At 35.0% G+C, this 25345-nt stretch overlaps 1 protein-coding gene across 2 annotated transcripts in view; it reads right to left on the bottom strand.

The window, feature by feature from the left end:
- Positions 1-25345, bottom strand: part of FARP1 (FERM, ARH/RhoGEF and pleckstrin domain protein 1) — a 338024-nt gene that overhangs the window by 45376 nt on the left and 267303 nt on the right. For both annotated transcript variants that reach the window (XM_007501371.3, XM_007501372.3), the window contains exons 13-16: positions 25024-25264; positions 9676-9863; positions 7396-7485; positions 4840-4973 (exon numbers count right to left, since the gene is read on the bottom strand). In XM_007501371.3, coding sequence (XP_007501433.2) covers positions 4840-4973; positions 7396-7485; positions 9676-9863; positions 25024-25264 — 653 coding nt within the window. The remainder of the gene's footprint in view (positions 1-4839; positions 4974-7395; positions 7486-9675; positions 9864-25023; positions 25265-25345) is intronic.

Here is a 25345-nt window from a genome sequence, read left to right as displayed (position 1 = left end):
TTCACCCATTTATGGTACTGGACTATAATTTGGAAATATAAACTAAGTGACGAGGTTTACAAATGACTTACTCTTCTTCCACCAGGTAAGTGAATCCTGATATTCAAGGATTTGATTTTATCTGCCTCTACAACTCAGGGTTTCTGAGTTACAGTGGCCAGGAAAATCCATCCTCTGGAGGCCAACTTTCTGATAAATAAGCTCTTCTAAGTTTAGTTGAACTTGCACTTGGACAACAGGGTACACTGATAGGCTTACACTTTAAGTTGGTCCAGCTTGATCGAGTCTACCAGAGCTAGGATTCTCTAGGGATAACCTTCCAGGGCTCAGTCACCTCCGCACCACAATTAGACTTTGGAGGAGGGCACAAGGAAAAAAACAACTTTTAAAGTAGTTTCATTGTTTTCAGAAGTCACCAAACCTGCTCCTTTGCTTTTGAAGAAATAGTAGTAGCAAGGCTTTTCTGGCAAGAAGCAGGTTTGGGTGAATCTTTCTATGCTCTCACCAGGTGTATTTACCTGGGACTACTCATTACACTAAGGGATATCTTCAGGTGTATTTATCTGAACCAGGATGCCAGGAGCTGCTTCCTGGTCTGTATGTGCCCCAGAAGCTGGCTACTGTTGACAAAAGTGTATTACATATCCTAAAGTACATGTATACACAGGTTGTTGATATTATGAATTTAGCTGAACAAAGTTCTATAGTCTCAGGAGCTCATGGCACTAAGTAACTCTAAAACTAATTTCTGGTCCATTCTTAGGCATTTGAGACAACAGAACTTTATAAGTGTCAATAAGAATGGACAAAAATGCTTTTTAGGAAGGACATGGATCTCTTTTTATGCCTCTTGCCAAGCAATTTTGGGCTGTGACTATAAAATAGAGATTACAGAACCTTGGAGAAATAAGGATTCTAGTAACATCCCACTCAATGACAGAATTCTTTCTTGAGGAGTTCAGAGATGTGATCATCCAGGGTTAGCATAAATATTTCCAGGGATGGGAAATATCTTACTAACAATCTGTGCCATTGCTACGGAGCTTTGATTGTTATAAAGGCATTTTCTTTTATCATGATAAAGTGTGGACCTTCCAGCAAAATGAATTAGAGGTTGTATCTAAACTTAAGGATTCTAACTCCCTCACAATACTAAGAAAAGCCTCTAAGAGAAGATGAATGACCAAAAGAGGGGAAAGGAAGAAAACTCACACAGATCAATCATGATAGAGGAGAGTGAGTGTGTAAAGAAAAGTTTTTCACATAATGAACTAATATTCCTTAACAATAATTATATAATGAATAAAAGAATGCTAGAATAAATCTCCTAATGCAGAGAATAATTCTACAATAACTACAACTAGAACCAAGAGAATGGAATGTTGAAAAGAAGCTCAAAAGTCAGTAAAGGCAATGAGGTGACACATTGAGTAGTGTACTTGGGATGGAGTCAAAAAGACATAAGTTGAAATTTGAATTCAATTACTACCTATGTGACCCTGAGCAAGTCATTTAACTTCTTATTGTCCTAATTTCCTCAACCAAAAAATTGGGACAATAATAAAAATACCACCCAGAGTGTTTATGAGGATGAAATGAGATATTTGTAAAGTGTTTAGCATAGTGCCTGACCCCGAGTAGGTACTTAACAAATGTCAGACAGTGAATTAAATCTGAATTCTTATTGAATAATTAATACAGTAAGAAGAAAATATATAGCTTGAGAAAAAAATCTATTTTTTAAAAGTCAGAAAAATATAAGTAGACTTGAATGAAATAATATAGGAGAAACAACATGATAATATATACAATAGATGAAAACATTTAAATAAAATTAAGTGAAAATGGGATTGATCAACCAAAACTATCACTATAAGTATCAATCACACTATATCCTTGTTTCTAAGGAATGAATTTTATAAGGCAAGATTTGATGAGGTTTTTTTTTTTTAAACCGTCTTTGGTGTTAACAAAATGTATCGATAAATACAAATCTTCAATAAATCAGCAAAGTCTGTTCAGCCCTTTGTGATTGTATCTGACGCTTTCTGACTTGATTTGGATTTTTTTCTGACAAAGATACTGGAGTGGTTTGCCATGTCCTTCCCCAGCTCATTTTATAGATGAGGAAAGACAGGAAACTAAACTGAAATAATATACAATTTGGTCAGGCTAATGATTGGAGTCAAAAACATTTGGATGTCCACTGCATAGTCATTTAGTGTCTAGCTAGCCCTGGAAATGTCATTTTACCTCTCTGACCTCTAATTTCCTTATCTGTAAAAGGGATGGAAGTAGTAGGGAGTGAATAAGGTTTTAGGTAGCACTTGAAGTGGCAGGCAGTGTCTTAAAACTATCTCATTTAACTTTCACAATTCTGCAAGGTGGGTAATATTATCCTGATTGAATAGTTATGTAATTTGCCCAGGGTTATACCGCTAATTACTAAGTGTGCAAGGCTGAATCTGAACTCAGATTTTCCTGGTTCCAGAGCCAGAACTTAAACCATTGATACCTGTGTGTAAATATAAATGGGAAAGATAGCATCTACCTCACAGGGCTGTTACAGGGATCAAATGGGATGATTTATACAAAACACTTTTTAACCTTAAAGAACCATATAATATATATGTATAAAATATCATGATAAATTATTAATTTCATTATAATTTTCAGTGTAGAATAAAAGAATAGCTTTAAATATAAATCATACCTAGAATAGCCAGCATTTGTATAGCACCTTAAGATTTATAAATATTGTAAGAGAGTAATGCTGCAGGAAATCTGGAGAAACAGATGCAATGAATGGAAGCTTGGAGATCTCGTCCATCAAGGAAAAATGCCAGGGGAGAATCATTACCTTATTGCTAGGTGTGCTTGCTCAACAACCCCATATTACCATAAACTACCTAACAAAAGAACCACCTAATACAATACGTAAAAAAATTTATATATATTAACTTATTTGACCCTCACAACAATGCAATGAAGTAGGTGTTACCGTTATCTCCATTTATAGATAAGGAAAGCGATGCATGGTGCTTTGCCCAGGGATATATTGCTAATGTCTGAGACAGGATTCAAATTCAGGTCTTTCTGACTCCCATTCTCTATCCCCTACACCACCTAATTGCTTATAAGATAAAGTTGAAAAAATTCCATGAAAACAAATCAAATCAAACCATTCACCTTTCAGAGGAAGTAAGGGTTTACTATATATGTGTAATGACTCAGAACGATCATTAAAAGCCAAACTTATGATAATCTGACATTTAAAAAAATATTTCTCTTTTTATGAAAAGCTGATTTATATGGATATGGTTCACTGTTATCTGCTGAAAGCTAGTTTTCTTCCTTAAGATTTTTTTTTTATACAGTTGTATGACCTCTTGTCCTGGAGAGTATCTGAGTTACTCTTCTTGAAGACCATCCTGGATGCATGAGAACAGCAGCAGAATATGTAAAGATATATCTTCATATAATCTTTTATAAAGACTACAGCTAACACTTCATGATAAAATCAAGACTTGGTGCTTGTTGACAATTTTGCATGTTCAATATTGCCAGTTCCATGCCACAGGACAAGATACAAGCTTCTGAGACAATTGGGCAATTAGAATTTTGTACCCAAGACTCCGTTTCCCAGAATCCCATTTTTGTCCTCACATTACGTCCTTATGTTTTAGAGATAAAAGTTTCTGCAAACTCGCCCACTATTTGCTCTTCTCCTACTACTGTGGTCAGGAAAACCTGCTCTTTACTCAGGCTTTACTTTTACTTTTGTTTCTTCTACTTTAAATGATTATTAATAAATCTTATATAACATAATACTCAGTTATTGGATATTAATTTTAATCTTACACAATCTTCTTGAGAAAGCTGGGCTCCTTTCTACCTCACCACTGACTACCATACAAGACATTCACCAGATATGAAATTATCCTTTATATCCACAAATGCATCAATGAGCATACATTTGGAATATGAATCAGACTTAGAAATCATCTCATCCAACGCTTTCGTGTATCTTGGGTGGTGATTTTAAAAATTCTAGTCAATATCAGATCAAATACCACACAAACATAAAATACTTCTTGTTTTCCATAGTTTGGCTTGTCTTTCTGAGATTAATGTTACTTGGACTATTTTACCCAGAGGGAACATTTTTAAAGCTTCTGAATCATTCCTTTCCCCAGATAGGGCCAAAGACCCTAGAGACCAAGGAAATGGCATTAAAAGACATCTCAGTGTGAAAGGAAAATCCAAATGTTCCCTACCTTCAGGTGACCAAGAAAAAAATCACCTAGGAAGAACAAGTTGGAAGTTTATGCCTTTAAATTCTCCCCAACCACCGAGTCAATGATGAAGAATGTTAAGGACAATAACTATCTGGTATTGATTGTGAATATCTGGGTCAACAAATATCAGATTAAACAGGTTATAATTAAGTTGTATTATATCAGTAAAGACAAGAGCAACACATTGCTCTAGTCTGATGGAGAGTAAAAGGACTATATCTGACTCATTCCTAACTGTGATGACTTGGATAATTCCAATAAAATTGCAATGATCTAAGTCATATCCAGCAACCCCTGCCATATCAAAAAACTAGTTTTTCATGATAAAAAATATAGATGTACCCAAAACACTAAATACAAAAATTTAATATTTAATTGGAAAAATGCATGGGTTTTATGATAACTCAATTAATCTGGCACCAAGTCAGTTTCTTTGATTTTGCACTCTAATGAATAAGCATTTCTAGTCAGCTAATTAGGGATATGATGAATAATTTCTTAGTTCTGTGAAAAAGAGATAAACAGAAAAAGTTTTCCTTACCAAAGGGCAAGTCTGTGCTCAATTTCCTTGAGAAAACTGCTATGAAATTTGTGCAAAGGTTCGAAGTTAGAGAATATGAGACTTTTTAGGGTTTCGGGCATCGATTCATCCTTGCTCACTGTGCTCTGAAACCACTGGAAGGGAAAAAAAGTACAAAATTGCAAGTGTAAAGATTAAAGAAAGAATTTTAAACATCTATAAATTAAAACCTAGTACCAAATGAAATTACAGGCTAAAAAGAGGTACACCATGGGATTTTAAAAAATAATTTGACTTTACTACAAGGTATATTTCTCAGATGGATGGACACAGTATCATGGGAAGGTATAGCTTCTTCATATATGGGGGTAAAAAGTACTGTATCACTCATGTTGGCTTTCTTGTAGATTTGGGACAATTTGATTGTTGAAACTTGAGCATATCTCTAAATTGGAAGTTCTTCAAACCCAGACTGCATCTGACAGCATCTGCTTCTAGTCTCAACTTACGATAGATATACTAAGTTACATGCACCCATCATATGTACACTCTCCCTCATTTCTTAGGGGATTGTTTTTAAGGAAAGCACTTTGTAAATCTGTGTAAAAATAAACATAAATAGCTCAGAAACTCAGAATTGGGAGGGAACTCAGCAATCATCTTACCCAAATCATTTTGGAAAAAGAATCCCTCCTAAAGAGAAACATTCAAACTTTGCTTAAAGTTTTTCTAGTTAGAGAGAAACCATCATCTCTTGAGGAAATCCATTCTAATTTGGGGACAGAGTCAATTATTACAAAGTTTTTCCTTAAATCAAACCTAGATTGTTATATGCAAAGTTAATGGTCATTCCCTCTATTCCTTTATCGAGGTCATTGATAAAAATGTTATCCCCAGCATAGAGCAAAGCAAGAGCCCTGGAAGAGTACAAATATTATTAGGCCAATTTTTTAATCTAAAATGTGGAGGATCTTATATTTTGGATGATATTTGATCTGGATTGACATTGGCCAGAATTTATTTTATTTGGAAAAAAAACTTTAAACCAACCCCTGCCTTCTGTATTAGAATCATTTCTAAGACAGAAGAGTATCAATGGCTAAGCAATCAGAATTAAGTGACTTGTGCAGGGTCATATAGCTAGGATATGTCTGAGGCCAGATTTGAACCCAGATCATTCCAATTCCAGGTCTGGTGCTTTATGCATTGTACTATCTAGCTGCCTGCATTGGCTAAAATTTTTAAAAGAAAAAATATATTTTTAAAAGGCACACCCAAAATAAATGAAAGTATTGGGGTAGTTGACTTCTAAGACCTCTTCTAAGATTTCTAGACCATTTTTTTTTCAAACTGATACAAGTGGACAACTCTTTTGATTCCAGGCATTCAACCAGTTCTAAATTCACTTAGCTGTGTTATCATGGAGAGAAAGAGGCCTGGGAACATTTTGATAATTGCATTTTGATATAATTGATTTCCTTTATAATTGCATTTTGTTTTATACATTTAAAAACATCATTTTGAGAAGAGGTTCATAGATTCAACAGATTGCTAATGGTGTGTATGAAATAAAAAAAGGTTAAGAATTCTTTATGTAGAACATACCTTTTTTAAATAAAAATAGCATAATATGCTTAATCAAATTCTTTGCTGATGATATTTACATCATTTTCCTGATCTACTGGTTAAGATAAGAAAGTAAATTAAGTACAATCTGATTTTATTTGTTTTTGTTGAAGTCATGGCGAATCTCTGTCATCCTTGGTTCTTTTCCCACATATTAAATAGCTATCCCTGAATTTTCCAAGTTAGAGCTCTCTTTGATTATAACCAATATACAACATCGATTCTAAGGTGGAAGGTAAAGGTTTAAAAAAATTGATAGAATTCTAATCTGGCTAAATAAGCAACATATTACTGTATCATAAAAGTATACGATCACTTAGCTCATGGAGTTTGGACTAGTGTTAATGAATACAAACTTAGTTGATCCTAAATAATCTCTGAAGCAAACAGTTCTTTTCTAAAATCCTAAGACCTAAACTAGGTATCTTCAATTTGAGGAAAAAGAAGTTTAAGCAAGGAAGGCCAGAACAAGTTCCCAAAGCTGACAAGAATAATAATAGGCAGGGGGAGGGAGATACTGCTGTCAGGATTTATTTTGTGATCAAAGTTACAATGAGGCTTATATTCACCTCTAGGTCTCCCCAGAGTGAAAAGAAGTGACTACATTTTGACAACCAGCAAAACACAAAGTGTTCTGGATCAGTGCACATCAGAAGTAAAATGTTTAATTCATATTTCCAACACCATAGAATTTAATTGCTTCCTTTGCATTTTTTAAGCCACAAATACTAAAATTATTTTGCAGGGTACATTCCAAACTAAACACACTACAGATGTCTAATCAGTCTCCAAGGACCAAAGTCTTTTTCTCTTCATGCAAGGGGTCCTTTCAATACATGCACAGAATGTAAGAAGACACAACTTCTTTATTAATGACAGAGTGTAGAAACAAGTAAAGTGTCATTGTGGAGAAAATGGAGGTTGGGGATAAAATGTGAAAAGCTAACATACTGAAGTGATGACTTCAAGATCCTTCAAATAGGTCCTTTCAGTGGTAGATACTTCTTTAGCAATGAAATAGGCTTTGTCAGTTGGAAATCTCTGTAAAATGCAAAACACATAGGAAAAATAAATCATTTTGCTTCATTATTACCCTTATCATGATCAAGAAGAGTTAGTGTTGTGTTGAATAAGGGAAGGAGTGCTGAACTTGGAGAAGAAACTTAAGAGAGACATCTTAAGAGGGAAAAATGGTTCTATTGATAAACTGAGGTGACTTAATTATTTGGAGTAGCAGGTATCAATAGGAAACTTATATTTAGATCATCTTTCCAAAGAGCAGGAGAGTTGGAATGAGTTGGCAGAGCAGGAACAGAACTGGTACCATTTTTATGTTTTTCTTACAAATTAAATTTTTTAGTTAAAAAATTTATTTTCTCTTATTCCCCTTTGCCTCAAAAAAGAAAAACAAAAACTTTGTAGCAGTTGCATAATTAACGAAAAAATCATAATCAGTCTTTACCCTGAGGCCATCACCTTGCTCTGTATAATTTTCATTGGACATTGCAATGAAGTTTTTAAGTCTTTCAAAATTGTTTGGCTTTACAGTATTATTGTTTCTGCTCTCTATGGTTTGCTTACTTCACTTTGCTTCCATATGTTTCCAGATTTCTCTGAAACTAAAGGTTTCATCATTTCATATAGCACAATATTATTCCATTATATTTATGTTATCATTTGTTCAACCATTCTCTAAATGAAAGGGATCTCCTCTAAGTCCAGTTTTAGTATCTTTGCACTTAATTAAAACATCCTTTCTTTGATCCTTTTAGTGATTCATTTTCATTCATTATTAACATTATTGTCATTAAGAAGAGTTAGTGTTTTGTTGAACAATGGACAGAGAAAGATCTCAATTTGAATTCCATAATTCCAAAAATTCCATATTTACTAGGGTTATTGCTAGGTTATTTAATATCTCAGTTTCAGTTCTATTATAAGTAAAAAAGTTCTGTTGTATGTAATGTACTTTCTACACTACAGGGATGTGGGAAGGAAAGTAATTCATAAATCTTAACGTGAGCTATTTTTCATTTTTAAAGCATCTTCTAAGAACATGGTAAGTACCATGGAATTTGATAGATCTAACAAAAAAATAGACAATATGAGTTTATGTAGTTGAATTTTGGGGTCAGAAACAAAGTTACTTTATGATTTGGAGGGTTTTCTTTCTCCAAATTCTTCCATGTTAAAAAGAATTTATTAACACTATGTATTTTCTCTAGCAAGACCACCAGCTTGCCTTTCTGAAAAGAATGGACCAGCAACCCAGAAGTAACAAACTAAAATTTCAAGTGACTGGTTTGAATTTTTTAACATGTTCTTTTTCATCTGAGATCACTATTGAAAAACATATTACCTAAAAATGGAAGAAAAAGGTCAAAGAAAAACACAAGATGTGGATATGAGGTATAACCCTTTCCTCATTTGATTTTGCTCCATTTCATTGTGCTTATGTCCATGTGTTTAAAAAAGCACTATTATGTTTCTAATTTTATTGTTTAGATTTAACATTACCAGTTCTGCTTCCATGGGGAATGTTTCATAGAAATAAACTAAGCCACTTTAGAGTGAAAAATGAAACATCTTCCTTATTTGTTGTTGGTTTATATGCCTTTTTACGTTACTTAATAACTAAAAGGTTAGGGGATTAAACTTAGCAGCCACAAGTTGCTATTTATTCATATAATTAAGCTTTTTGCAAGAAAAGTGCACAAGAAATCCAATTAATTAGTAAGCAAAAATAACACACAACCATGTTTCCTTTAGGGAAAAGAACAAAAGCTACAGACTACTCTGCCTTCGGCTGGCTACCAGCAGGGTTACAAGAGCTGGAATGTGGTAATTGGTGTCTAAAGGCTTCACAGAAACTTTTTCAAAAATAGCTGTTGAGTATGAGTTAAATGGTAAAGTTGGCAACCTGGTTATTCTTATCTCCAATTTTGATTACTTTCTGAGCAGAACAGAAGTCATTGTCTTTAAAAAAAAAAAAACTGTATTACCAATTTCATCCTTCCTGTTCCCTTTCTATCACCCTTTCCCTCTCTCCCTATTTCCCCCCTCACCCGTTTCTCTTCCTCCCTCCTCTCTAGTGAATCCTCCACAACCCCCCCCCCTCCAAAAAAAAGGAATAAGGAAATCGAACTTAAGGCTTTTTGTCTCCAGGTTCACACCATTCGAGCTCATTAAGAAACCTTGGGAAAAAAAATTCAAACACGTAAAGTTAGATACCTTTCTCCTGACCTCTTCCTCATCATCTGTCCTCGCACAGGTCTGGTCATTCAGCAGTGGGCTGACTAATGGAGATGATTGCTTGGTATCAGGACTCAAGTTTGGAGACAAGGTCATGTTTGCTGCAGTTGGTCCTCCCTGAGAGTTGATTGACAGTTCTGAGAGATGAGGACTACCAGTCAGGGAGCCTGTTTGGGGATGGGAGATTTTAAACAACAAAAAAAATAATAATTCCTACAAGGGCCTGGTTCACTATTTCACAGCATTTTTTTTTCTGGGTGTGAGTTACCATTTGTTTTTATTTGACTATACTATTTGGGAAACTGAATGTTATTAGCTCCTTAATAAGCTTGTCTGAATTATAACTGCGTTTACAGCTAAAGATCCCAGAATGATAATAACTGCTGTATGACTAAGATTCCATTAGCAAATGTAAGATGATGTATGAATCTCTCTGATCTCCCCAGAATGTAACTGTAAAAGTTTAAGAGTATGGTGTATACAAAATAGTATTCTGTTCTCTTGGGTACTATAATTGCTTCTAAAAATTAGTCCACAAAAATAGTGTATGTCACAAGAAATGTGGGTAAATCATTAGGAAATAAACTAGGCTAAAAAGAATCTAAATTATTAATGCGTTTTGGAAGAAATGCACTATTACATCAAAAGAAAAGCAACTAATGCCTCATTTCTACAAAGAACAGAAGCAAGCTTAGTGTACCTGGTAGTGTCATTCCATGCTTCTCTCACTGTTTGAGATAGAAACACTAGCATCACATTTACATGCAAAGCTCATCATTTGTATGTGCAAAGCTGGAGATCATGAGAAATTACCACAAATCCACTTTATGTAGCAAAAAGTGACAGCAATTCTCTGTACAGGGGAATACAGAAGATTAAAACTTCTAAAATTGTGTTCACCATCTCTTAAAAGTCAGCCAGATTACTGGATGTTGAAATGAAAAGGCTTGTCTAAATATTCAACTTCCCTTCCATTAAATGACTGTAGCTTAAAAAAAAAAACAACTTAGTCTGATTTCCACTTTATACTTAAAAAATTTTTCAACAAGGAAACTGCTGATTATATTGACTAACATTTGGTCATCAAAGCAAAAATAATTAACCTATGAAAGTAATTAAAAGCGAAGAAAATATAAAGACTTCTATTTTGTAGATTAAGTCTGGCCTGTTGGCGGCACCACACATAAGCAAGGTCCACTCCAGTAAGGAACAACCACACCAGGGGTAAAATGTGTAAAACAGAATTTGTTTCTTCAAGTTGACTGATCTTTGAACTTTCATCTCTTTCTTTTGAATTGGTTAATATTTACTTCATAATTATTGAAAACGACTACCATAAAAACTAGCTTGAGAGGGTTAGCTCAAGTGATTTTGGCATTGTGTTAACAAAGCTAAAAGGTTATGGGTATAGTCTTCACATTGGTCAGATTTCTTCCCAAAATAACAAAAACCCCAAAACCAAAGAGCGTTTCCCCCAGCCTCAGTCGGCACCGTCTAATTAGCCCCAGACAGCTCTCTCACAAAGGCATCCTGTAGACCGTCAGCAAGTGTATGAAAAGCCACCACTTCTGGAAAAACAGCTGAGAATATGTGTTCTAGTGATAGTGATCTTTGTAGAGAAAGAACAGAAAATAAGTATTTTCAAAGGTAAATCACTTTTATAGCCACAGAGAAGACACAAGAGACAATATGATGTTAGTTAGCACCCAGTTTCACCACACATTGCCATGCCCCGTAAAATCCCAGAGAAAGGCCAGAGCTTGCTTCACAAATGTCAATTTTATTGACACTAGTACATAACTGAATACAATAATTGCAAAAGTATTGAAACTCATCACGTAGAAATGTTGAAACCAATTTAAAAGGCATTTTTTAAAAAAGAAGTTCTAAACTACTCCTTTAAGAAAAAACATTATTAATCTAAATCTGATTTACAAGAGAAATTCTGGTACTTCCTCTGCCTTATATCCAAGATTACAAATGCTTTGAGCACTCATGAGGGACAGCCTTGGGTGTGACTGTCTTTGACAGATCACAGGTGAGCTTGCCTACAGCCCTTACTTACATGGTCACCTGGAATAAGAAGGGGTTCCTATTCTGAGGAGCTGAGTTTCAGAGTACACCAGATGAAACAACAAGCAACGATATAATGGTTTGGATTCATGATGGTTCATTTTTGTTCCCTGGTGTTGGATAGGACAAGCACCAGCACAGTGAACACAGCAACAAGACTAGTTTGAATGGAGACTGGGCAAAAAGGAAGGCAATTAGTTGCTGGACTGTGCCCAACAAGCAAGCCTGAAGAAAGTACCTCATTTGTTTGGAGGGGGAAATAATGGTGACTAAATTCAAATACAAATTCAACCACTACCACACCCACAGGAAGGAAAGAAGCTATCCTACTAGAAGACTACTTGGAAAAGTCTGAACTGGGGAGATACTTGGGAAAGTCTGAGCTAGAAAAAGGGGCACAGTAGAACCAAGCTTACTGGGGAATATGTATGTGTATATATTTATATATATGATTGGATGAAAGAAGAAAATGCCATTTAAAAGCAGACAGTATCAAGTGAGAAGAAGCTTATTCAACTATTTGAGAGACAGGCAATAATAAACAGTGGAAAAATAAAAGTAGATTTCATTGATAACCAGTAGAAGTCATGGCAGTATCAATAAATTTAGCATTTTTCATTAGACAGAACCTACTACATTTCACATATACAGTATACATTTTTCCACCCATTGTGATGCTGGTTAAGAATAGATAATCAAGTTAGATTGATCAATTTATCTTGCCTCAGACTTAAAGATTTATTTCGTGCTTATAAAAGGAGTGAGGAAGCTTAAGACTGAGAAACAGAGGGGCACAGAAATTGTTATTTAAAGTATCAAGTATTCCATTAATCAAATCTATTAACAATTCCAAGAATTCTAAAAACTAAGTATAAGGCCAAAGGCTTCTGGAAGGTCATTTCCCTACGCATATAAAGTTATTAAGAGAATTGGCTTTGGAGTTAGAAGACAGGGTTTAATCCTGAATAAGTCTTACTAGCTAAGTGACCTTGGGCAAGTCATTTTACATGGGTCTCAGCTTCTACAGAGAAATGAGGACATTGGACTAGATGACCTCTGCTCTTTAGATCAATGATTCCATGATCTAGTAATAATAGTACATAACTCTTAAGGTTGGCCAGTGAACTAGCTCTAAAAGTGCCAATGGAGTTTAAGGCACATTCTCAACCTGTAAGAAGATATATTAGAAATCTGACACTTAGAGTCACCAAAGAGTAGGGGGAAGGGAAGGAAGAAGTTCAAAGGATGTTGACTAAATTTAGAGGCTATTTTACAATTCTGGAAATCAGTAAAATAGGCTGACATGGATAATGTCTAGTTTATTTAGCAGTTTGGTAATTATCTAGAATCCTACTTTGATATAAAACTTTCTTACCAAATTGATGACATTTAGATCCATGACAAATTTTAATTCTACACTACTTGGATGTCCTATGGAAAGAGAAATGAGAGCAAGATATTTATGTTACTAAGTTACCTATACAACACACTGAGTTTTGCCACTAAGATGGTCAATTTTAAAGCATGGTTTGGAGTTAGCTAGTTAGGGGTCTCCTAGATAAATACTTGGGTCACCCATTCTGTTTCTCTGTTTTAGGAGCCCCCAGGTCTGGAGTGACAGGGAGAAAAGCCATTATTTGTTCATTTTTTAACAATGAACTTTAGTTCTTTGATTTTCTAATCTTTTCCCTACTTCTTTTCCATCACAAGAAACTAGTCCTTCAAAAATTCCTCAAAGTAAATGGGTAATTTTACCATCCTTTTAAGAAAGTAGCTAAGTATTATGGGGAAAGGAAGAAAGATGGAGAAAAGAGATGAAGTTATTTATAAAATTAAATTACACATAGAAAGTTAGGAGGATTTGGAAATTTTATGGACATTTTTACTGTTTCCAGAAGTTGAGCTACAGTTTTTTGAAACTTTCAAACACAACTAAAGGTTAATGGCTTTCAAATTTTTCTCATCTCTCCCAATGATTTCTCTAGGGGTATTACTTTTTTTTTTCACCACTTAAATGTGCCTCAAGAGACTGAGTGTTTAGCTGGAAGACATTACACTGTCTTGATGTAATGGAAGCCCTTTCACATATAAAACCCTGAGAGAAGCATTTCTAATAATTGCTCTTAAAATTCCTCTTAAATATACATATTTATTCCCCTGATACAAAGTCAAGGGGCTCCAAAATAGCCCAGCTATGTTTACTATACTTTTCAATTTATCACCCAGTGCAACAGCCAGTTGGGTTCCTTTATTTTATTAATTTAAAACACACTCATAATTCTATTTTACTGGCAGCTCTGGGGAAGAGGAAATTTGCAGGGTCACACACTGGAGAGGCATGCCAGCATTTACCCGATAGCCTCTTAATCATGAGAACTATAATATATTTAGGGTGTGAGTTTATGATTAACAACCCTCATTTGGCTTCTATATACACTCATGACTTTGTTATCCGGTTTGTAAGTGAGGGTTGTGCCCAAGCTGAACATTAAACAAGCAAATTTTATGTTTAGGACTCAAATTCAAAGGATTGGGTTATTTATTTTTAATAGGAAAAATCAGACATCTGAGAGAGAATCTTAAAAGATTTTATTCTATTCTCCAAGGATAAGAAGAAGTTTAATAATGCTGTCATAGAAAAGTTAAGAATTAGGTAATTTGTATTTTTAATTGGTATATTGTCTCCATCAAATGTAACGCTTACACACATTTGCAGATGGTTACAATTAACAAAGAAAATTGGAATTTTTTCAGTAACCTTTGTAAAATATAAATAAGTTGAAAGTATTTTAAATATCTCTGTGCCTTTTTTAACATTTTAAATAAAGATGATATTATTAAAATTTGTTTAGTTGTTTTCTAGAAGCTACTTCTAAAACATTTTTTGTCCTCAATATCAAAGATCTTTACCTTTGAGTACCAAGATAGGATTCAAAGGCACACGGAGGAAACACATTAAAACAGTTCTTTTCCTTCTCTTTTTAAAAAAAGGCTCTTTTGAGAGCTATAATAATCGCCTTAGAAAAATCTCTAGTGGAATTGGTCCATAGATTTCTCTTTTGCTGAAAATTACTTTTCTACAGAACCATCATTGGGTTGGGTTTTCATAAATAGGCTTTATAGTTTAATGTCTATATAAGGCTTTCCCTGAATGACTTTGTCAAACAGATCATGAGAATGTTTCTTTAGTTTAAATCATAAGGTTCTATAAGAATAACTATTTTGTAGAATTGCTAGTTTATTAGGAATGTTGTCCTCTTCCTATTAAGAATTGCAGGGGCAAAGTGTTGTCTATCTACATACAGCAAAGCCCTTAGAGAAAAGTTTCACCAACACTTACATATTAGCTTAGGAGTTTGTAATCAAACCTTGCAAAAAAGTAATAGAACAAATTTTTCAGGAAAAAAAAGAGATGCTATTAATAGAGAATTAGTGTTGTATAACTAATGCACTACCTTGATCTGACACATGGGGAAAACAAGAAAGGAAACACTTCCTTTATTTGAACATGGTGGTGGTAGTGGTAGTGGTGGTGGTGGTGGTGGTGGTGGTGGTGGTGGTGGTGGTGGTGGTGGTGGTGACAGGGTCATGAGCTTAGGGAGTATAACACATCATACCAATGGAAAATATCATCTTGTACTTGGGACAAAGCTTCAGCCATCAGTGAGAGAGAATAGTTAAACCATTGACAATTTTTACAGCAAAGATACCCATTAGAACAAGTAAAAGCTTTCAGTTTAGATAACAAACGATATTAATATCGTGCATACAATGTTACATGAGTTTGGCTTGACATGCTTAAAGAGTCACCAAGCTCAGTGTTATTGGGAGAAGCCAGCAACCCTTCAGGTGGTACAAGTCCATGCTTTATTGATATACTGCAATATTAGGCAGTGAAAAAGGTGAAACCAGACAGTGCCTGCTTCAACTCGTCTACATTTGGGATTTACGGGTTGCTCAAGAAGACTTCAGACTGATAAAATCTAAAGGTCATTCTTACGTTTCCCCTATCCTCTTTCTCCCCCCCGCCCCAAAACCCATTTACAAGAAATGATGTTGAGTTTAAAAAGCCCTATCTATCCCATACTTAAATATCAGGAGCACTCATATTTAAAATATGAGATCCAATCCTTTGTCTAACTAATCCCTTTTGTAAACGACTGGCACAGATACTGTCAGTTTCAGCAAGATATCCCTCCCACAACTACAGTGGTCCTGCTTGCTTCAAAATAAATCTTCAAATATATCAATTTTTTAAAAAATCACAAAGTACAAGAAAATGAAATATAAAAAGGTACCCTCCAACTGGCAGCAGAGGCCAGCTCTTTCTCCCCACCTCTAAGGAAGTATGGTTCAAAGCAGTAACCCTGAGCTTTGAGGTTACCATGATCATTATTTGAAGTGAACAGGGTCACTGTATGTGGGGGAAACAGGTATTCCAAGTACAAATAGGTATTCTGCAGTTAAAAAAAAAGACATCAGACAGTGCTCCAAACAATGCAAGGAACAGAAGGCACACCATGCTTTGAGGATAAAGACAGAACATTGAAAAAGATTTTCTCCCAGAGAGGTACATGCTGACAAAACAGTGCATACAATGGAACAACAAAATAAAAATGCTTTTTCTTAAACTTTATTAAACAAATGACAAAAATGAGAATGAAGTCCCCAGCATCTTCTATTTAAAAATTAATTTGGTTTGTTAGAGATTTTAATTAAAATATATTCTCTATTCTGTCTTATTATATATACAAACTTTTAAAAACACAGAAAGGGATTAATCATATACAGCCAAGCTTATGAAATTTGGTTAGTTTTCCCAAGTCAATTTCTCAAAGAGGAAGAGGGGAGGGGGAAGAGGATTTAGCCCATCAGCCATTTTAAGTGCTTATTGAGAAAGCAACAAGTTTGAGGTCCGAACTATGGAAAACCTACCTTTGATCTCACCATAAATCATCACAGGCAGAATGACAACTGCTTTCTTCTCACCAAGGAAATTTGAAACACATGAAAAGGAACTGTTAACCTACTTTCTTAGACCAGAAAGTTCTTATCTAATGACTGCGAGCTCATGGGTCAATACTATGTCACCTCTCACTTTATCAAAGACATTTTTACTTTTCCTGCTTTAACACTCACTGAAAAAATCAATTCGTAGTTAAGCAAAATGAGTTTTAAACACTTTCAGGTTTACCCTCATCACTATCTTACAACCTATTATTTTAAAGATTTCACATATTCAGTAGACTGTGCAAACAAGTTGTTTTTTTTTTTAATTTCTCTTGCTTATCTGTAATGTGTTCAAAGAAAGTGACCAAATTGTCTTCCTTAACATTCTGAAGAGAACAATTCTGGCATAAGGAAATTCCTACCTTAGTGGCATGGCAACATCAATTATTGAACTCCATGGAGGCCAGCTCCCAAATAGAAAAACTTGACAATGTCCATATATCTTAAATCATCGTCCTTTTAACCCTCACTAGTTTGTAATATAACATTGATTCCGAGTCACATCCCAAAGTTATTTTCCAAAGAATTCTCTTAATATTCACTGGATTAAGTCAGTTGACCTTAAACTCTAATCTTAGGATTAAAAGCGCACCAGATGCTGTTTCTTATTCAGAATTTCCAACAAAATTCCAGCAAAAAGAAGAAATCCTGATGCTTAAACACAACCATAGAATGATAAGGCTAGTTCCTCAAACTTGGGATGAGTCACAATTAAGCTAAATGGATGAGATGGATGGATGATATTCTATATTGTTTGTAAGATATTTTTCAGAAAAAAATTCCATCTTGATCCTCTGGCATATTTAATGACTTTTATCAATAGGCTATTTTTCAATATGTTGAACCTTGTGGCCTCGTACTAAAGCTGAAAATCATTCCTTTTAGGTCCTTAGTAAGGCAAGAACTATAGTCAACTTTTGAGGCAAGGGTACTTTTGAAACCTGTAGATTTCTTAGCAAATCTCACATGTGTAATACCTTTAAGGATCTTTTAACATACACATAATCTATATCTTTCTGTGGGAAAGTACTTACAAATATGTACATTTTTCATTGGCATAAGAAGGTGAAATGTTCTGACTCATCGAACACTTTAAAAAATTATTTAATAAGTTGATGGGAGCTTAGAAATGACTCTTAGGAGTAGAACACAAGCAGCACAAGTAAATGTGTGAAAAGTGACCACAATATACTTGTTTTAAGTTTGTCATTAAGTAGCTCAAGATATCAAAGGACTGAAGACATACATTCTTAATAAGAAATAATGAAAAGGAGTGTGTATTATTTGAATAAAAAATGCTCAAGGAACCTGAAGTATTTGACATCAAGCACTCATTCAAGATCTAATTGGCATACAGTATTGGATACTTCTGATTAGAGTGTTTTTTATAAGTCGACTTTTTCATTTCATTCTGTGTCATGAGCCATCGGTGTAACTCTCTTTCCTGACTCAGTAAAGAGAAAAGGGAAAATAAATGGAAAAGACAAACATTTAAAATAATTATAGTCTGAGTATGTGGGTACTTATCACTACAAGCCAAATATCTCAGACTAGTAAGAAGTATGATTTAATGATGAGATATTTTAGGTAATATTGCCATTTAGATTAACCTTTTATTTTATTCTTTATTCTGTGAAAGTGTGCATCCCAAAGCACAAGTTAATGGTGGCATTGCCAACATTCCTCCCCAACCCTTTGCCAAAAAAGTTATCAAGGAAACTTGTGTTTCTCTTTTTAAAAAGTTCAGATTTCTTTATTATGTGACATCTTAACACTGACCTGAAAAACCTGTGTCGATCTTAAATATGGGCCAATGTCAAGGAAAATATGTAAGTGCTCACTCTACATATTACCTTTCACTTGGTTGAACAGAAGCACATGGAATCAAACCAAGGGGAAAATACACTGCCAGAATATGCTTTAATGCTGCCAGGGTAAACTACTCTTATCGCCAACTTGTTCAGGAATAACTCTCTTTTTGTGTATAGCTAACTTAGCTCAATGGAATACTAATATGAAACAGACATCTCCAGGGGACTTTTGAAATGTTCACACGTGTAAGCCTTATATGAAATAAATGGGAATATATGCATGTAAATTATATCGACACTATATGAATTAATTTGTAAAGGAAATGGAGGACTTAAAGAGTATATTCTATTTGAATCTTACTCTGTGACTGAGTATCCCTTCCTTTGATCTACAGATCACAAGCTTCTGAACATGTTCACATTTTTAAAACAATATTAAATTAAAACAAAATTAAGACAATACAAGTGATCAGGAGTAAAACTAGACTCGTGTTATTAGATCAGAGGGCAGCTAAACAAAAGTGAAGTAGAAAGAACAGTGAAATTGCAGTCAGAGGACATGAGCTGAAATTTCAGCTTTTCCACTGACTACCTGAATGACCTTGATCTCACTAGGCCTTGGTTTCCTAACCTGTAAAATGAGTGAATCTCTAAGTCTACAATGAAGATGAAAGTGTTATTTGCATAAAATCACACTTGTTAAGAGTAACTCAAAGTTTGTGACTATCAGGCAAATGACAGGAAAAATTTGAAGAGTGAGAAGTTTCTTTTCTTTGGAAAAGTATCCCTTTAGGGGAGATGCAAGGATGTTTATGAACAATATGACTGATTTAAATAGGTTCAAGTATAAAGGAACAGAAAAGTTTTCAGGAAAGAAAGTATATAAATTCAAAATCGGCTTGCGACCCAGTGAAAGAAAGGGGCAATTTTACAGAATCCAAAATGGAATATATAGAATAGCACAGCAATCTGCCGAAAGGTAAAAAAACAAAACAAAACAAAACAAACAAACAACAACAAAAAACAACCTTCAACCAGTAGTTTGGTCCCACAAAAAATACTTTGATTTTTCACTAAACTGACAGATTATTTCAGTGTCATATAAACACAATCTCCGTGCCACTCATTCACTTTCCATAGAAGAGTGGCTTGACTTATAACCTATTACAAAAATTGACATGAGTATAAACCTTGAAGTAACAGTAAATTCATTAATACTGAATTTACCTGGGGTCTTCTGAGCTGATTCTTAGAAGAAATTACCACTGAATTCAAATAACAGGAAGTCAGGACTGTATGTGTAAGAATTGAAATAATAGAACTTCCTTGACACATAGGAAAAACTACATCTGGAAGAAAATTTGGATTCATATTGCATTTGTCTGTGGGGAAATTCCAACTCATATGTTACAATACATAATAATTTCATGGGCAAAACATCCCAAGGGCATAGACACTAAAAAATGCAAATACAACCAATATTGGAAAGGTAGATATCTAAAATGGTCTCTACTGATATGCAAATGTTGTCTGAAGACAGGCAATGAGAATTGGAGTTTTGTGTCCTGTATAGAAATAAAAGGTATGTCACACGTTGCTTCTCGAGTAATTACTCTGCCTTTTCTCCCTCGTTCTCTATAAGTGTAATATGTAAGCTTTGAAGCTATGCTTGAGAGTAAAATTTGAATGGTTCTTATTTTAAATGGCAGAGGCAATTTATCATAGCTCAATGACTTAGAGTTCTGGCAAAGTCCCAAATTCCCATCACATATCTAGGAAAGAATCTGGCCCAAAGACTGCCTTTAATTAAATGTCTGTCTAATCACAACTTCAATGGCATACAATGATTGTCATAGAGTGTTGGAATTACTCATTTGAAGTTATGGAACTCATTAAGTATATTTCTTCACACTGAAAGAATTTCTTATGGTTTGATTCAGCCTTAAGGAAAAAAAAACTAAACAATAACAAAAATATTTTACAATACTAATGAACAAAAGGAAAATATGAATTATGAAGCATATAAGTATGACTACATAAGCCTTCTAGCTGAAATATGATTTATTTTATGTATTCAAACCTTCAAACCATTAACTCCTAGGGGCAACTGTGATATGTTGGTCATCCAAAGGGTTATTCTGACCACAGAATAATAGACTCTAAGGATCACATATTGCCTTAAAGAAAGTGAGCAACAGTTGGTCCATATGACAAGAACCACTTTTGGCATCTGAGTAAATTTTTCACATCCTCTGACTTTACCTCAGAACTTACTTTATACATATTTGTGCTCCTATACCACCCTGTCAGATCCTGCAGAATGAAGTGAAATGTGTTTAGAGAATGGAAAGTTTCTTGGGGAAAAGAGACTATAGGATGTACTGACAGAGTCCCTACCTTTATTCTATGTGCAATATACAGAGTATCTCATCTGTTTGTTCCTTAGGCTATAGAGGTGTTTGGAATAACTCTCTGACTAGTGTTTTAAAACATTTATTTTATGTTTTAATACAAGACAAGCTTCCTTTTAAAATAATGGCATCCATTGTGTTTTGAGGGCATGACTTATTGTGCTTTTAAAAACATCATGCCTAGGAATCTGCTGACTGAAAAATAATGGTGTCAATATTACTCCTTCCAAAAATAGTGGCCAATCAGGAGTAGATAACCTCCACAGATGTTATCCTCTAATGGCAACCTAGGATGCTCAGAGGCTACACACATGCCATTCCAAATATGGAAGGTCCTACCAAGTTGGAAAGGCTTTGAGAGTAGACCCAAGGATGAACTGTAAGTCTCTAGCCTGAGGCTAAACTGGGCTATACCAGAGCAGGTGTGAATACCTTACTGGCCACCAGTTGATGGCAATTGGTTTAGACCTATGTTACTGCAGAGAACCTTCAAATCAAAGAAATCACAAACACTAAAGTCTTGAAGCTTATAAAGAATAGATAAAGCTTATTTCTTGGTTATTACACAATGGAAAGAAAACTGCTTAAATGCCATCAAAGAGATAGACAATGTTGTCACCACAGCCATGATCTATACTAAAACTAAACACCTTCTTGATATATTGCTACTTGATAACAAATTGCTTCTGAGAAAGGAAACTAACTACATTATATGTATTTGCCTTTGAAAACTCATCTCTGTTATACAATGTAGGCTGTACAATGTTTCAATTAAGTTCCAACAACAACAACAACAAAAGAATTGAGTATAGATATGGACAACAAACACCAAAAGAGAGAGAATCTACAAGTTGCTACACCTGGCTTTACTTACTACATTTGAATGCAGTTCGGGGACACTCATTTGACATCAGTTTCTATGCGAAAAAACAATGGGGAGCAGGGGGGTGCAAGGAGACTTTTACTTTAACAAGATCTAACAACTATCTCCAAATAACTATAAACATGTATCAGTCATCTATTATTATCTATGGAAATTCTAAATGATTATTACTAGTCTCCAAATCATTCAGATTTAATATTCATTCAAAAGAGAACACTCCAAATTAAAATAATCCGATAAATTAGAAGAAAAACAAACCCATTTCTATAAATTACCATATATAATGTATAGAACCTTAGTCTTAGAGTTAGGACAATTGAATTTCTAGTCCTACTTGTTCCACTAAATAGTCACACGACTCTAGGCAAGACACTTATGCTTTCTAGGCATCATTTTTCTCATCTGTAAAATATGAATATTGAAGTAGATGACCACTAATGGTATTCTCAAAGCTAAAATTCAGAAACTATAAAATAATTAAATCTGAAACAAAACCTAAGTACACTAATGGTGTAAAATCTCTCAAACTCATCAAGAATCAAGCTAGATATTAAATCAAACTCTGAATCAAGTGAGCAGGAAAATGGAAATTTTTGAGAATCAACAACAAAAATCTATATTAAAACTGGTTTAGTTTAAATGAGAATGTTTAAAAGAGGCTGATCAACATTTATGTGGGCAGATAATAATTTACAGTTCACATAAGATCAACCAATATTTTTGTTGAGCTTATATCACATCAAATTCTACTTAAGTTAATCAAATATATCCAGCTATTTCTACAACATAATGTCACATAATGATTACAGTAAGGCTACTGGCAGAGATTTCACAGTTGCAAACTATTTCAACATTTTGGTGGTTAATAAATAGCTACAAAAATTTTCCCATGATTCACAGTAGTACGAAATGTAGGAAGTAGTTAAATAAAAGGCTTAAGAACATTAGCATAATACTCCTCCAACTCCTATATACATATATACCAAAGTACTTTAATATCTAGTATGCTGAACTGAGGGGAAAGGGGAAGGAGTCTGGCTGAGAATGGACCCTCCCTTTTAAAGACAAGGCTCCACTCCTTTAAATCAAAACAAATTCTGGGGGGAAAAAAGGGCAGTAACATAAAAGGGGCAACTTTAAAATAAGTTAACCACCATCAACTATAAGGTCTTGCCCACATATTTTTTTTTTCCTGGTTAGAAAAGGACCCAGATTATTTTTAGCACAAATGGGAACATACAGAGTATAATAAAAGTGTTAAAAATAGAGATAAAGGTGCAGGAAAATATTCCCCTGTGTTGTATGCTATTCAGAAATAGTTACTTAATAAACTAATCTACTAGTCAACACTCAACATCAACAGTCAGTAATGGTTTTCCTTTCAAAGAGTTTATGAGGACCAGAATTTCATAAGACAACTTTCCAACTTTAGTTTCTTCCATAAACTAGCCTTGTTTTAATTAAGTGATAGTTAATGGATATTATGCTGATGTTTAACACCAATTAGACCCTGAAGAGAAATAATGTCAAATTAATTCTTCCCTCAAAATGTATATTAACATTGACCAATGTATTTCTTCAAGATTTGATTATAAATAAAAAATTATTTACATGTGGCCTAGAATTCTGTTTCATCCATATCCCTATTTATGAGGCACTAAAAAGTAGATCTCCTATTAAGGAGATAAGTAAAACCAGTATGCCTTCCTGAAATTTCAAAGAGAATCTAGTCCAAGGATTCAGTTTAGCTGACATGAAGACAATCTGCTTAATGTGATTGGAACTAGGTGAATATTTTCTTCATTAACACAACCCACTCACAAGTCATATCAAATCGATTATGAATATCCTTTTGCTAGCTACCATCAAAAAAGAAAGCATTAAGTAAGTAATAGGCATATGATGCTGATCCATTGTTGCTATTTCTCTTATCTACCTGGTTAAACAGATGTTGACAAGAGCTACACGATGCAGTCATTTCACTTTTTTTCATTAAGAACTTACAACTATTATGTATGCTATCTACAACTTTGCCTGTACAGAATTTTCTTTCTCTCTAATAAACAGTGGAGATGAATGAATGCCATCAGAGTGGAGGCATCCATCCAAATTCAGGATCGGATCTCAGATTCCTAGCAGCTAAAAATGTGCATGTTCTCCTCATCATTAAAACAGACAGGCACAAGCCTCTACTCTGTCTCCTCATCAAGCTGTAGACTACCAAAGGAAGGCTTATTCCTAGGTAAGGGAGGAGAATTCAGCACAACAGGGTTACCAAACATGAGGGGCTGGCTAAAGGGGCTTACTATTTCAGAGTCTGAATCACTCGACTCAGTCCCACTGCTGGTGGAGCCCTCTGCTATTTGGATGGCAGCCACATGGTCTACCATACCGCTGGCACATCCAACCTTCTTGGTTGGGCCAAGAACAGCTAAGCCATTTGCCAATGCTTTGCCTTCTGTACTGGCCATTTTGGCGAGTTCTCCCTTTCCATGGCTGCCTATCCTGCTTTCTTCCCCTGGGGTTACGACTACTTGGCTAAGGATGAATGGGTCTGTTTCTGACTTATTAAATGCACGAGAAACATGTTTTAAATGTGGCCTTTGCAAGACAGGAGAATGATTTCCATAATGAGGATATCTGTTTGGGACAATGTCTTCCTCCATGATTGTATTTCTATAGTCATGCCCATTTTCTGAGACATAGCCCTGAGACCCAGTTCTATCCCAACTCAAATTAGGACTTGAACCTCTGCTACTGGGAGACAATGGAGTGGCAAGAGGACTGCGACTACCCGATCCCCTAAACATTTCATCCACCAGAGAGCTATGTCTTTGAAGCCTGGGGCTCTCACTACCATAAAAGGTTATGTCTTCTAAATCATCATCAATGTATTCTCTGGAAATGGGCTGGGAAGACTTCCAAGAATGGGGGGAATCCCTGTGCCTAAGCTTGTTCCAGTTTTCATCTCTAGAGAGCATAAAAACACCACTGGTCAAATCACCCTCATGATTGTCATTTGTTGGGGAATGTGACTGAGTTACTGGTTCTCTTAGAAGGTCATATTCACTATCTACATCACTGCAGTCAATGAAAGGAATGGAGGTGCTGCTGCCCCGAGCAGCCCTCGATGCTGGACCTGTGCTCGGCTGCTGCGACTGAGGATTACTCTGCCGTGTTCTATCCTTAACGACCTCCTCCTCTTCCTCCATCGTTGCCATCACCACACCATCAACCTGCTGGCCATCCTTGGGGCTCTTCTTCAGAGATGGGCTCCTGTGTTGCTCAGGTTCCTCTGCAGAAATATTCAGTTCCTTCCCTTGGTGGCAGCTCTGGGCCCCAGGTGAATCAGCACCATCCCCATAGGTGAAGCTTGAGCTCTGCAGTGGAAAGGGAAAGTAAATAAAGACAGAAATAGGGAGAGGAAGTAGAGAAAAATGAGGGGGAGAAAATAGATTAGG

This window comes from Monodelphis domestica, chromosome 8 (genome assembly GCF_027887165.1).
Source record: "Monodelphis domestica isolate mMonDom1 chromosome 8, mMonDom1.pri, whole genome shotgun sequence".
NCBI classification, from domain to species: Eukaryota; Metazoa; Chordata; class Mammalia; order Didelphimorphia; family Didelphidae; genus Monodelphis; species Monodelphis domestica.
This window is presented reverse-complemented; position numbering and strand designations above follow the sequence as displayed.